At 50.1% G+C, this 13,280-nt stretch overlaps 1 protein-coding gene across 1 annotated transcript; it reads left to right on the top strand.

The window, feature by feature from the left end:
* The first annotated feature begins 2,550 nt into the window (after positions 1-2,550).
* Positions 2,551-11,173, top strand: AWAT2 (acyl-CoA wax alcohol acyltransferase 2). Its single transcript, XM_008712273.2, has 7 exons — positions 2,551-2,656; positions 8,360-8,470; positions 8,856-8,926; positions 9,173-9,377; positions 9,608-9,782; positions 10,334-10,533; positions 10,754-11,173. Exons 1-7 carry the CDS (start codon positions 2,569-2,571, stop codon positions 10,906-10,908), a joined length of 1,005 nt encoding a protein of 334 aa, XP_008710495.2. The 5' UTR covers positions 2,551-2,568; the 3' UTR covers positions 10,909-11,173.
* The last annotated feature ends 2,107 nt before the right edge of the window (positions 11,174-13,280 follow it).

Below are 13,280 nucleotides of genomic sequence, written 5' to 3'. Positions count from 1 at the left end.
GCCACCCAGGCGCCCCTGCTCTTGAGTTTCTGACAGCCTTTCTCTGAGGTAACACTGCTTGGAGAGAAGTTCATCCCAAGGCAGGCCCAGCTGAACTCCGGGCTTTCCTCAGTGCCCTGCCCTCCCCTCCACTTCTCTCAATCATAGTGACAGCGGCAACCTACATGTGGACACCATTTCACCGTTCACAAAATGATTGGCCATCGGTCACTTGTCTGGATTCTTTCAAGTCCAAGAGGGAGTCCTCATCTCTTATATACATTTGAGGATATCAAGCCCCAAAGATTTGCCCAGGTTGAGCTTCCACTTTGATAACAAATGTCAGTGTATGCCTACTGTGTGGCTTGTGTCAGGAGCTGGGCATATGAGAACAGTCAGACCCAGTACCATCCAGGTTCTGCCCCCGAGAGCTCCCAGACTAGGTTGGGAGGGTGAGGAGTCAGGATTGGTGGACAGATGCAGGAAGAGGCACAGGAATAACAAAACAAGCCCTCAGGGCCAGGCTTGATGTGAATGAGGACCCCCTCAGGGGTGGCTCACTGGAGGGGGTAGCACACAAGGCCCCCCCACGCTGCCCCCCTCCTCACATTCTTCCACTCCAGCAGGCAGTTGCTCTTCCTCTTCTCAAGCAGGCCACAGTCTCCACCTGCTGCCATAGCACTGGCCCCTGGAAGTGTCTCTGGGCCTGATGCAGTTCACCCACAGCCCATCCCAGCCAGGCTTCTGCCCCAGCAGCACTCCGGATCCTTCTTGCTCTGCTCAAACTCTTTTTCTTTTCTCATAGCACTTACCACCTTATAACACAACGATATAATTAGTTAATTAATTTCTATCATCTGTCTGCCTACCAGAATGTAAAATTTACAAAAGCATGGATTTTTAAAATATGTTTTGCTCACTGATCTAACCCAGCTGCCTAGAACAGTCCCTGGCATATACTATGCCTTCAGTAATTATATGTTGCATCAGGAAACCCTTCCAGTCTTTCACAATCTCATCCACTTGGCTCACAGCACACACCTGGCTGGACTTAGGTGCTTTCACACTCACATCCCCAGAGCACACAGACACATGCTTGGAGATGCCACCTACCGATGTGGATATATGATTGATAGCTGGACATTTTTCCCTTTGTACATATATATGTACATTCAAAGGTCACATGGACACGTGTATAGGCATGGAGAAATCACATTTTTTAAATTAAGGGTTTTTTTCCTTATTTATTTGTCAGAGAGAGAGAGAGAGAATCAGAGCACAAGCAGGGGGAACAGCAGGCAGAGGGAGAAGCAGACTCCCTGCTGAGCAAGGAACCCGATGAGGGACTCGATCCCAGGACCCCGGGATCATGACCCCAGCTGAAGGCAGACGCCTAACCGACTGAGCCACCTAAGTGTCCCTTAAACTAAGTTTTAATATTGACTTTGAGGCACCTTTTTTGGCAAAATTGTATTATAAAAATATTTCAAACCTACAGAATAGTTGAAAGAATTGCACAGTGAACACCCACCACCTAGAATGTACAAATGTCTTGCTACATTTGATTTATCATATATCTATCTATCCATATATTTCTCTGTCCATCCATCAATGCATCTTACATGCATCTCAGAGTAAATTGTAGCCATCAGTATTCTTTCCCCCTAAACACTTCAGCATTAAGAACAGTTCAATATTTGTTTGCTTTTTAGGTAAAATTTACATGTAGAGAAATGCGCACATCTTAAATGTACACTTGCTGAGCTTTGACAAATGAATTTTTGACCTGTGTAACTCAAAGCTCTGTCAAGATAGAGAACATCGTTGTCACTCCCAAAATTTCCTTCATGTCCCTTCCTAGTCAATTTGCTAGCAGGGGCAACTGGTACGCTGATTTTTTCACAATAGATTATTTTTGGCCTGTTCTGGAATTTCATGTATGCAGAATAATTTGATAGGTACTCACATTTATTTATTCATTCAACAAAAGAAATTACGCAGCACCTACCCTACACTCACAGACCTATGTCTGATGTCTGTTCACAGGGAGTAATGAGCTCTCTAGGACTGACAAAACAACCAAAGGTATTTTTAGGCATGGCCTCTGGCCTCCTTTCTCCTCCCCTGCAATCGCATTGTCACTGAGAGACCACACACACAGCTGAGAGTCATAAACGGAAATGCAGGCCACTCGGTGGTAGGGCGCCCTGGGCTCCTCACTGCCCGCCCCTCCCCCCAATCGACCCTGGCTCTGGAGGTCCCTCATCAGCCCCAAGCCCCTCCCACTCACTTCCCACACCCGAGCTTCATCCACGTTTCTCTACACAGGTGTGCCAGGGGGTGTCACAATCTTAGCCCAGGCTATACCTAAGTGGGTAAAAGTGTGGGTGAGTAGATAGCTGGAAGGAGCTGCGCAAGCAGAAGTGACATGTGTCCCTGCTGTCCTGCGCAGGGGTGGGAGTGGGGGGTGGAGACTAGTTGGGAGGTGGAGAAGAAAGCATGAAGAGAGGAAACCTCGAAGGCTCCTGAGCAATAGGGGCTGGGAAGCCAAAGGAGCAGCATTTACCCGGAGCCCCTGAGACCCTGAGCATGATGCTCTTGCCCTCCAAGAAGGACCTTAAGACTGCCCTGGAGGTTTTTGCTGTTTTCCAGTGGGCCCTGAGTGCCTTAATTATCGGTGAGTCTTCAGCCTTCCGTAGGGTGACTGCCTGCCCTGGTATGCCCGGGACTGAGGGGTTTTAGGGCTCAGCAGGGTTATGAATACCAAAACCTGGGTTGTCCCAGGCAAATCCGGATGACCGGTCACCTCGGCCTCTCGCCTGACTTGCCTGGACATGGTACTCAGGGAATCCCTGAGTGTGGTACACGAGGGTATGTGTGTGCGCATACGGGTGTGTGCCTATGCAGGGGTGCATCTGCGTGTGTGCAAACAAGCCTTGATGCAGATGTGTATGGTGAGCCCTCCTGGGTCTACACTGGGCCATGCAGGGCATGTTTGGGGAAGATGGGGAGCAGTTCCATTGAGGCTACCCAAGGAAAAGGACTTAGCTACAACCTCATGCACTTGAACAGGCCATCCGTGGGGGCGAGCTGCCTGGTGGCAGATGGAGGCTCTGAAAGCCCATTGCCCAGAGCAGTTCATCCATTAATCCAGCCATTTTCCCCCATTGTCTACATCACAAACGCTTTGTGGAAGTTACAGATACACTGGCCTCTGTATTCTAGGTGCTGAAGCAAAGCAGCCCTGTGTGTGTGCGGGGGGTGGGGGGCGCACTGGGAAAAAATTCTCTTTTGTCAGGTAGTTTAGGTGAGGACTAGCTGGAGGCAAGGGTATGGATCAAATGACCTTGTAAGATATCTGGGAAGGGAGAATGCAGGTAGGCCTTGGAGTCCGGGGCTTGCCAGTGAATAGGGAGAGTGGGCTAGAGGACAGGGAATGGGAGGCTCAGAGGCCTGCCTGGAATGGGCACCAGGACCCCTCTGTGCTGAAAAGAGCAGTGTTAACCTAGGAATGATTAACAGTCAGAGCTGGAAGAGACCAGCAGAAAGGAATTCATATGTATTAGGTACTTTATACCAGGTATTTTCCACCTATTATTTCCTTGTAGCCTCCTGCCAGCCTGATGAGGTAGAAGCTATCATTATGCATAATAATATATACTAATAGCTACACACACATAATAAGCGTGAACACTCATAATATTAGCTAACATTAATTGCACCTTTTTTTTCCTGTCAGGCACTGCTCTAAGCCCCTTATGTGGCTAATAACCTCCATTTGTACAGATGAGGGCGCTGAAGTGCACGAGGTGTTAAGTGGTCTGTCCAAGATCACACAGCTGAGGAAGCAGAGGGGCTGGCCCGGGAGTTGAGCCCACAAGGACCTGATTCCAGCCCATGAGATCTTTCCCTACTTCTTGCATCAGCTCATTCACTGCTGATCCGCGAGGCTGGGTCTGGACATGTCCCTGGAGGACATGCTAAGCCAGAGCGTGCTCTAATTCATAATTGCCTCCTTTTAAATTTCTGATAACTGCCCATTCATGTCCTTTGCCTGTTTTTCTCCCGAATGAGTTGATGCTTGAGGGACACATAGGAAGTAGGTGAAGAAGGAGGAGTGTTCAGGGCAGAGAGTGGGTAACGCGTGACAAGGCTAGGAAGAGGGAGAGCATAAAGCATTCAAGGAGCTGCTGGTGGCTAAGGGGGATGAGGGGCAAGAGGCCCAGAACTGATGCTCAACATGTATCAAATAAATGAATGGGAGACAGAAGAAAGAGGACACTGGAGAAGCAGACAGGGGGCAATTGTGCAGGGCACTGTCAACTAAGGAAAAGAGTTTGGAGTTTTTCCTGAGCGCCATGGGGAGCCGTGATAGGGTTTGGCACAGTACAGCAGCGTCAGATTTGTGTTTTCAAGAGATCACTCTTGCTCTGTATAGCGAATTGGTGATAGGAAGAGGCAGTTGCAACCATCCGGGTGAGAGACGTGATTGGACCAGATCAGTAGTAATCAGGATGCAGACAAGAGGGGAGAAAAGGGGAGATTGGACAAATTGGGGTAGAATTAATACGGCTTGATCAGAAGACATGAGCGAGAGAAACGGAAGAGGAAAGATGGAGGGCTTAGGGCCTGGTGTGAGCAGGCAGAGGGGCGGGCAGAGCAGAGGAGGCTGAAGGAGGACAGTGTCCCGAAGGAACATGAGCACAGGGAGAAAACCATCCCAGGGAGCCCTTCATTAGAGTCTGACTATGGGGCGTATAGAGAGGTAGTGTGGAGCAGGCAGAAGGGATTTAGGCCTGGGCCTCAGGAGATGGGGGTTCCAGTGTTCCCCCTCCCCTAGCCAGCTCTTCACCTTGTGCATGGAATCATCCCTCTTTGGACCCTGAAGGCCTTGAGAGGAGACCCTCACGCTAAGTCTGTGAGGAAGAGAAGGCAGACATTGGTAGTGTGATTCCCGGTTGGCAGATGAAGTTTAGCAACTTGTCTGAGCTCACACTCACGGGAATGGCAGATCCCGGACTCATCTCACTGCCCAGGCAGTCTGCCCATGGCCACACTGCCTCACAAGATGTCTCCAACACCTTCTGGGTTGAGCAAAGCATCGGGGAAACAGGGAGGTCTCTTCTGGACTAGACCCATGCCTCTCTTTATTTCTTGAAAAAGTTCAATAGTCTTATAAGGAATATATCAAAAGGCTGAATCTGCTGGCCTTAGATCTGTTCCCTAGAGGCAGCCACTTTCAACTTTGTTAGCTCTTTCTTCTGGTATTTATCTCTGGGTGTCTACATCTTGCTACTTAAATTTTCTGCAGATTGCTATAGTATTTCTGATTGGACAGCTTTAGACAGTGTTACTAACTTCCTGATATGGAAGATGAGAATTTAGCTCTATGAGCTATTGCTACATCTTTCCTCTTCCTCCATCCTCCCGAGATTGTGAGAGCACAGATTTTGGTTCAATGCCTGACTGTGACTACGAATATCCCTAGTGGAGCCATTTGGTGTACGGAAAGCATATTTCCTCGCTTGTTACAATTTTCTGTTTTTTCCGGAACTCATAGTCACCTCATTTTAAATTTCTTTTGTTATCAGATATCTATTAACTACGAATTCATCTTCAAACTCTCCACAGACATAGTAATCTCTCCGTATGTGTGAACACATCAGGAATCTATAGGTCCTCCCCCACTGTTTATTTTCTGGACGACATGGCTACTGGAGTCCAGCATCCCCCTGTTATACAATGTGGTCTTCTTTTTTTTTTTTCTCTGTTGGGATTATTTCCTTTTTCTTTTTTTATTATAATAATATTTTTTATTATATTATGTTAGTCACCATACAGTACATCCTTGGTTTCTGATGTAAAGTTCGATGATTCATTAGTTGCGTATAACACACAGTGCACCATGCAATATGTGCCCTCCTTACTACCCATCACCAGTCTATCCCATTCCCCCACCCCCCTCCCCTCTAAAGCCCTCAGTTTGTTTCTCAGAGTTCATAGTCTCTCATGCTTCATTCCCCCTTCCGATTACCCCCCACTTCTTTATCCTTTTATCCCTACCGATCTTCCTAGTTTTTATGTTGAACAAATGGCTAACAGACACATGAAAAAATGTTCAAAATCATTAGCCATCAGGGAAATTCAAATCAAAACCACACTGAGATACCACCTTACGCCAGTTAGAATGGCAAAAATAGACAAGGCAAGAAACAACAATTGTTGGAGAGGATGTGGAGAAAGGGGATCCCTCCTACATTGTTGGTGAGCATGCAAGTTGGTACAGCCACTCTGGAAAACAGTGTGGAGGTCCCTTAAAAAGTTAAAAATTGAGCTACCCTATGAGCCAGCCATTGCACTACTGGGTATTTACCCCAAAGATACAGACGTAGTGAAGAGAAGGGCCTTATGCACCCCAATGTTCATAGCAGCATTTTGCACAATAGCTAAATCATGGAAGGAACCGAGATGCCTTTCAACAGATGACTGGATTAAAAAGTTGTGGTCCATATATACAATGGAATATTACTCAGCTATCAGAAAGAACGAGTTCTCAACATTTGCTGCAACATGGACGGCACTGGAGGAGATAATGCTAAGTGAAATAAGTCAAGCAGAGAAAGGCAATTATCATATGGTTTATCTCATCTATGGAACATAAGAACTAGGAAGATTGGTAGGGGAAGAAAGGGATAAAGAAAGGGGGGGTAATCAGAAGGGGGAATGAAACATGAGAGACTATGGACTCTGAGAAACAAACTGAGGGCAATGTGGTCTTCTTACGCACAGCTCTCACCTCCAGGGTCCTTGAGGCACCGTGGGTGCACAGTTTAATAAGATGCTCACTCTCCAGGTTGGGCAAGTGTTGGGTCAGTACTTGCTTGACGCTGGGAGTGTTTTCTTAAATTTTGTGCCCTAGGCACCTGGCTTCCTTCACCCTAGCCCTGGTTCTGGTCACCCTCTTCCTTCTTTGTTCTTTTTTTCCCCCCTGGATCCCATGGCTTCTTCTGTCTTGGTTGACTCCCTTATCTTGATGGAGCACATCCTCCAGTAGTTTCCTGAGAAGGAGACATGGGAGACAAACCATCTGAGACTGTATGTCTGACATTGTCTTTATTCTACTTTCGTGCTTGATTAATAATTTGGCTGCATATCGAGTATCTTAGCTGTCTGTGTCTAGTGTAAGTGTCTGAGTCTGGAGTCTCTCTGGTTCTGTTTTGCAGAGAGTAGTCCTCCCATTGTTCAACTGTGTAGGGGAGGGAAGGGGACCGGGAGCTCTAACTACCTCTTTGGTTGACTTTCCATCAAGCCCTGTGCCTCACACTCCTTTTGTATCATACCTGCTGGCTCCAGATTCTGAGTCTTTCCCAGATTCTCCAGCACAAACAGGCTTGCTCTTGTAGCCATTCCCCTGGTGGGTGACCAGGCTTCCATTTCTTTGTTTGAAGTCAGTTACTCCCTCCTTCATCTACTTTCCAGCATGCAAACATTTTGCTGGTGTCTCTTGTCTACTGTTGTTGGTATCTCTTGAATTCTTTTTCTCACTGCAGAGCTGTATCTTTTAAAACACTCATAAGGTAATTTTCACGAAGCCTTGGCAAGGAGTCAAGATAAAAAAAAAACTTGTGTTCAGTCTACCATGCTCAATTAGAAGTATGTCCTGTCTTTTCTAGCCTTTGCTTTTATCCACTTTCTCTCACAGGGTCTTATTCACAGCTGTTTTAAAAATAGAGTCTGTTCATAATTCTGAGTGTGGCTCCCTAGGACTCGTCTCCATGAAGTCCATCCTAACTACTCTACCCTACAGCACTCCCATCTTACCGGAACCTAACACAGCCCAGTACCTTATTGGGCTCTCCCAGCTTGCATTGCTCTTTGTTTCACATTTGCCAACTTGTGTGCTCCCAGCCTGGCTGAAGTTGGGTCTTCTGTTTTTCTGGTATTCTGTCCACTGATGCCTCCCAGAGAAGATCTGGAGAGGAAAATGTGAGCCGGAGGAAAACCTCTCCTGGCTCTGTCTTTCCCAGCCTCCCAGCCTCTGATGATTAGATCAGAGTGGCCCATCGGTGGCTTCCTGCCATTGAACCCAGCCCAGAGCAGGGCCGGATCAGGTCCTGGGGAGCAGAGGGCTTACTTCATGGGGCACAGCTGGAGAGGAAAGTGCCTTGCCTTCCAGATCTGAAAACAGGGCCCCCAGGACAGAGAGGAGATGGAGGGCTGGGGATATGGGCACACAGACCACATACTAAGGTGAGGAAGTGAGAGTGTTCAGTGAACATGAGTGAGAGTGTGTGTAACCTTGGGTGGAGAGCCCCCAGAGGGAGGGCAAGTGATGGAGGACTGTTCACAATTCATTAACTCTGGGCTGGGCTCCCTCTAGCACTCACCGTAATCTTCGTCAACCTCTACCTGGTGCTGTTCATGCCATACTGGCCTGTCACTGTGCTCATTCTCACCTGGCTGGCTTTCGACTGGAAGACCCCCCAGCGAGGTAAGGGCCCCTCTGGGGCTGTGTTGCCACCGGCCACATGCTCTTTTCTCTCTTCTTCTGATAGTCCTGAGAGGCTCTGGCCAAATCCCAGGCAGCCCTTTAGCCTGTCCCCCCTCCCTGGTTTAGAGAAGCTGAGGGAAGGGGTCTTTTCAAAACGCTGGGAAGGCCCAGATCAGAACTGGAGTGGGTTAGGGAAAAGCAGCTAGTAAAGCAGCAAGCCAGGCCTGTCCTAAATTGGCCCTGGTATGACATCGCTCATCCCGGTTGTCACTTACAAGGCCAGGCAACAGAAGTGGGTGAGGGGCCACCCTGCGGCTGGCCCAAAGGGGCTCTGAAGAAGACGATGGGGGTGGGCAAAACGTGGCTACCTTGGCTCTGTTTTCAGGTGGCCGCCGGTTTGGCTGTGTGAGGAGATGGTGCCTATGGAAACAGTACTGTGACTACTTCCCCCTCAAGGTAAATAGTCCCGGGTCCCCCCACTCGGGTCCTGGGCCCAGCCCCAACTCCAATGCCAGCAGCTGGGCCAGGGTGGAGGTTGGAGGGTATCATTCCCATCGAAACCCATGCAAACGATGCCCCCTGTTGCCGTGTGTTACCCAACTGCGTGGCTGGACATAGCGGCCCTTTCCCTTCCCGGTCTCTGGCCGGAACAGGAGTACTCTTCCTTGGCCATACCCCTCCTGACTCCACTCTCCTCCACAGCTTCTGAAGACTCATGATATCTCCCCCAACCACAACTACATCCTTGCGTGCCACCCTCACGGGGCCTTGGCCCACTCATTCTTTGGCCACTTTGCCACAGAAATCTCAGGCTTCTCCAAGATCTTTCCCGGTATCACCCCTTATATGCTCACACTGGGAGCCTTTTTCTGGGTGCCGTTTCTCAGAGAGTATATCATGTCTTCAGGTGAGTTGGCTCCTAAGACAGAAAGCCAAAGGAAACATGACTCCCCAAGGGACAAGTGTTGGGGGAATGGGAGAGAGCAAGGGCCAACTCAGTGATCCCCTCTGGTCTTAGAAAGCGACCTTAGGCTCACCTGCTGGGCATGAGGCTCTCCCTTCCTTGGAAGAGGTAGGGAGGAAAGTTAGAAGGTTTGGGGAGTGGCCAATGAGCTTTGGATGTTTTCTGTCCCCCAGGAGCCTGCTCTGTGAGCCGAGCCTCCATGGACTTTCTGCTCACACATAAAGGCAAAGGTAACATGCTGATTGTGGTGGTTGGTGGCCTGGCTGAGTGCAAATACAGCCTGCCAGGCTCTACCACCCTGTTCTTGAAGAATCGGACCGGCTTTGTACGCGTGGCCCTTCATCATGGGTAAGGACAGCTCTGGTCCAGAATGGGGAGAGGGGCTCCGAAAGCCCAGCACGGAAGGAGTAAGGGATTTTGAGGAAATGATACCTAAAAAGGGAGGTAGAAAGCTGCTTCTGTGTTGGAGTAGAGGCTGGGCCGAGTCCTAGAGGCATGTCTGCTTAAGGGGAGAGGCCCTCAGCTCTTCTCCCTCACACTAGCCTCTCATCTGGGCCAGCCCCTCTACAAGAGGCAACTGGCTGCAAGCTCACATCAGAGAGAACCAAAACTGCTGTGTGGGTTAAACGGAAGAAAGCGAAATGAAATGGCCCTTGGGTCTTCTCTTCCGAAGTGTTTCAGACCCGTGGGTTCACAGGAGGGTCTGAGACTTGCTTCCTTTAGCTTGCTGCTACTTTGCCCCCCACCTCCCCAGGCAGCCTGGGGTAGACAGTGGGGCCCTCGCACTTAGTCCAGACCTAGGCCCAGCTAAGCCATGGGCCGAGAAGCCTATAGGCAGACCCAGGGTCCACTGGTAGTCAGCACATCTGGCCATTGAAGGATATGCCTTTCCTTTGCAGAGTTCCTCTAATCCCTGCCTATGCCTTTGGAGAGACAGACCTCTACGATCAGCACATTTTCACTCCTGGGGGCTTGGTGAATCGCTTCCAGAATTGGGTGCAGAGTATGACACATATCTACCCTTGTGCTTTCTATGGGCGTGGCTTCACAGAGAACTCCTGGGGCCTACTGCCCTATGCTCGACCTGTAACCACCGTTGGTGAGTGAGCCCGTCCACTGGCGGCCACTTCTAGGATATAGGATCCAGTTCTGGGGCTGCACCTTGGCTCTGGCTGTGTCCAGAGGCAGAGAGGCAGACTAGGATGAGGGGCACAGTGTGGGGAAGGGTGGGGAGACCCTGGGCTTGAGGGCTGAGGCCCATTCTGAGGAATGAGCTGTTCTGACGCTTTTCCCTTTTCCTTCTCTGTCTCCTCTGGCAGTCGGGAAGCCGCTACCACTGCCCAAGATTGAGAACCCAAGCCAGGAGACTGTGGCTAAATACCACACCCTCTATGTCGATGCCCTACGCAAACTGTATGACCAGCATAAGACCAAGTATGGCATCTCAGAGACCCAGGAACTGTTGATCACTTGACAGACATTCCCAGCGGCTTCTCGGCCTGGCTGGAAGGTGTAGAACCCATGAAACAGGAGGACAAAAGTCACCCGTGGGCCTCCTGCTCCTGATTTGGCAGGTCCTCAATATGAGGAGGCTGTTCTCTAGGCCCCTCCTTTCCCTTCCTCTCTCGCCTCCTTCCAGCTCTTCTCTGCCGTTACCCTGGGACTACAAGTGAAATAGACCCAACAGGCAGGGAAAGCCCTAGGTGAGAGGTAGGCTCCCTGAAGTCTCCCTCACCCACGGCCACTCAGCATCAGTACTGAGGAAAACAATGGACAGAATAAAAAGCTCCTCTTCTGATACTGCTTGTGGTCCATCTCATCTGTTTTAAGGGCCTAGGTTCCCTGCTCATGGCTTTGCTTCGCTAGCTCTCAAGCAGCCCCATCTCCTGGCCTCGAGGCTCCTGCAGGACTGGGTGCCTGGAGATCCAGTGTGCTTGGGAGTTCAGGCTCCGCCTCCTTCAAGCCATGTGACATGGGACAATCGGTCATCTCTGAGCCTGAGCTTCCTCACCTGCAACACGGGACACAACATCCCTCCCCTGCTTACCTCTGAGGCTACTGGGAAAGTCAATGAGACTGAATGTGATTGGCCTTTGTAAATTGGACAGCTACCCCAAATTATTCCCCTCCAATCATTTTGCCGGTTTCCTATCCTTAAGCAGATTCTGCCCTCAATTTCACGGCATCTCGATGTTTAAAAGAAAGTGCACAGTGTAAGAGCTTGTCAACAGCCCTTTGAACGTTGAAGTAGCCTTTCTATAGTTGGGTGACCTTGGGTGAGCTACTTAAACTCCCTGAGCATTGGTCTTCTCATGTGCAAAACGGGATGATACAGAATGGGGAGCTGCAGGCTGGGTCTTCCCAAGCTGTTATGGGCTCAGGCCTGAAATGTCTGTTACGGATGCTGTGGTGTCGGGCTGAGGGAACCTCCGTGCTGTGTCTCTGCCTCAGGACAGCGATTCTTGTCCACGGGACCTCTAGCTTACTGGACTGGCAGTGACAGGAAAAGACCTAAGGTGACGGGGATGGGGGCTTGTGTGGTCTGGAACACAGGATGTGGGAGGTTCTGACAGGAACTTCAGACTGCCTTCCTTCAGTTGCCCCCTCTGAAATGGGTGCCTTGGTCCTTCCCCTAGCTCATGTGTGGCAACACTTGCAAAGAAGCAAGTGTCTGGGTCCCATGTTACAGGTGAGGAAGCTCAGGCTCAGAGATGAGAGATTGTCCCATGTCACATGGCTTGAAGGCGGTAGAGCCTGGTGTATAGGAAGTGCCTAAGTTGATTTCAAGAACAGGGGGGAGAAAAAAAGCTTTATTTGCAAAGAATGAACCATTAATTTACACAAACTTACATCCCAGTTTATATACATTATATATAGTTTATATACACAGTATCTCACACTGGATGCCGACCCCCCCCCAAAGCAGCACTGGGCCTGCTCCAGGCCATTCTCACCACGAAGCCCACCCCCCACCCAAGATGGAAGTGTTTTGAATCAAGAAATTACATATCCCGAGTCCCCTTGGAGAGAGCCCTGACAGGAGTTAAAAGAAACAATCTGCTTCCTTCTTTGTGCTCACTGTGGCCCAGGGGAGCCTCTGGGCAGGGAGAGAAGCTGAGGGAGTGCCAGGGGGGGGGCCTCGGGACTTCCTGGTATTGGGCCAGCCCAGAGCTTTCCAGGGCAGAGACCCTAGCGGGGTTGGGGGGTGTTCTGATGGTGGCTGCGGCTACTCTTTCTCCTGCCTGGCTGGGCTCCTGAAGGGGGCCAAGCACTTCCGGCCTTGAGCCTGGGGTAGAAGAAAGGAGGGGTCCGAGTGGGACAGAGACTGCTCCACCCCGTCACTCCTTTGAGTCTGCAGGTCAGGGCTCATTCATCTTGGCCAGGTCACCGTCCATCTCTGGGCCTCCGGGTCTTGCTCTAAATGTCTCTGAATCTTGTTGCACCCACCGGAAGTTATATAAAACACACGTACTTGCACGGGGATCCAAGTCTCTGCTTGCCTCCAGGGTTCCTAGCCCTTTCCTGCTTCAGCAAAGGAATTTGGCTCAGGACGGATGAGGGGGGACAGAAGGCAAAGACGACATTTCCCAAGGAACCAGGAGCTGAGCTGCCTTTGATGCTGGCCTTGGCTGTTGAAGCCCAAGCAGCTAGCAAAGGCCCCTGTCACGCAATTCTTCAAACCTCTGCCATCTGCTTGCTCACAAATGTCTTCATCCCATTCTCCATGCTAGCCCCAGCCCTCTGGTGAACTCACGTCAGCGCCCTTCCAGACTGTAAATCTATTCCCACATCCTCTCACTAGTAAATTGCTTCACCACATTGTCAATGACTCCAGTGCAGCAGGGC

This window comes from Ursus maritimus, assembly GCF_017311325.1.
Source record: "Ursus maritimus isolate PB19 chromosome X unlocalized genomic scaffold, ASM1731132v1 scaffold_X1, whole genome shotgun sequence".
Lineage (NCBI taxonomy): Eukaryota > Metazoa > Chordata > Mammalia > Carnivora > Ursidae > Ursus > Ursus maritimus.
This window is presented reverse-complemented; position numbering and strand designations above follow the sequence as displayed.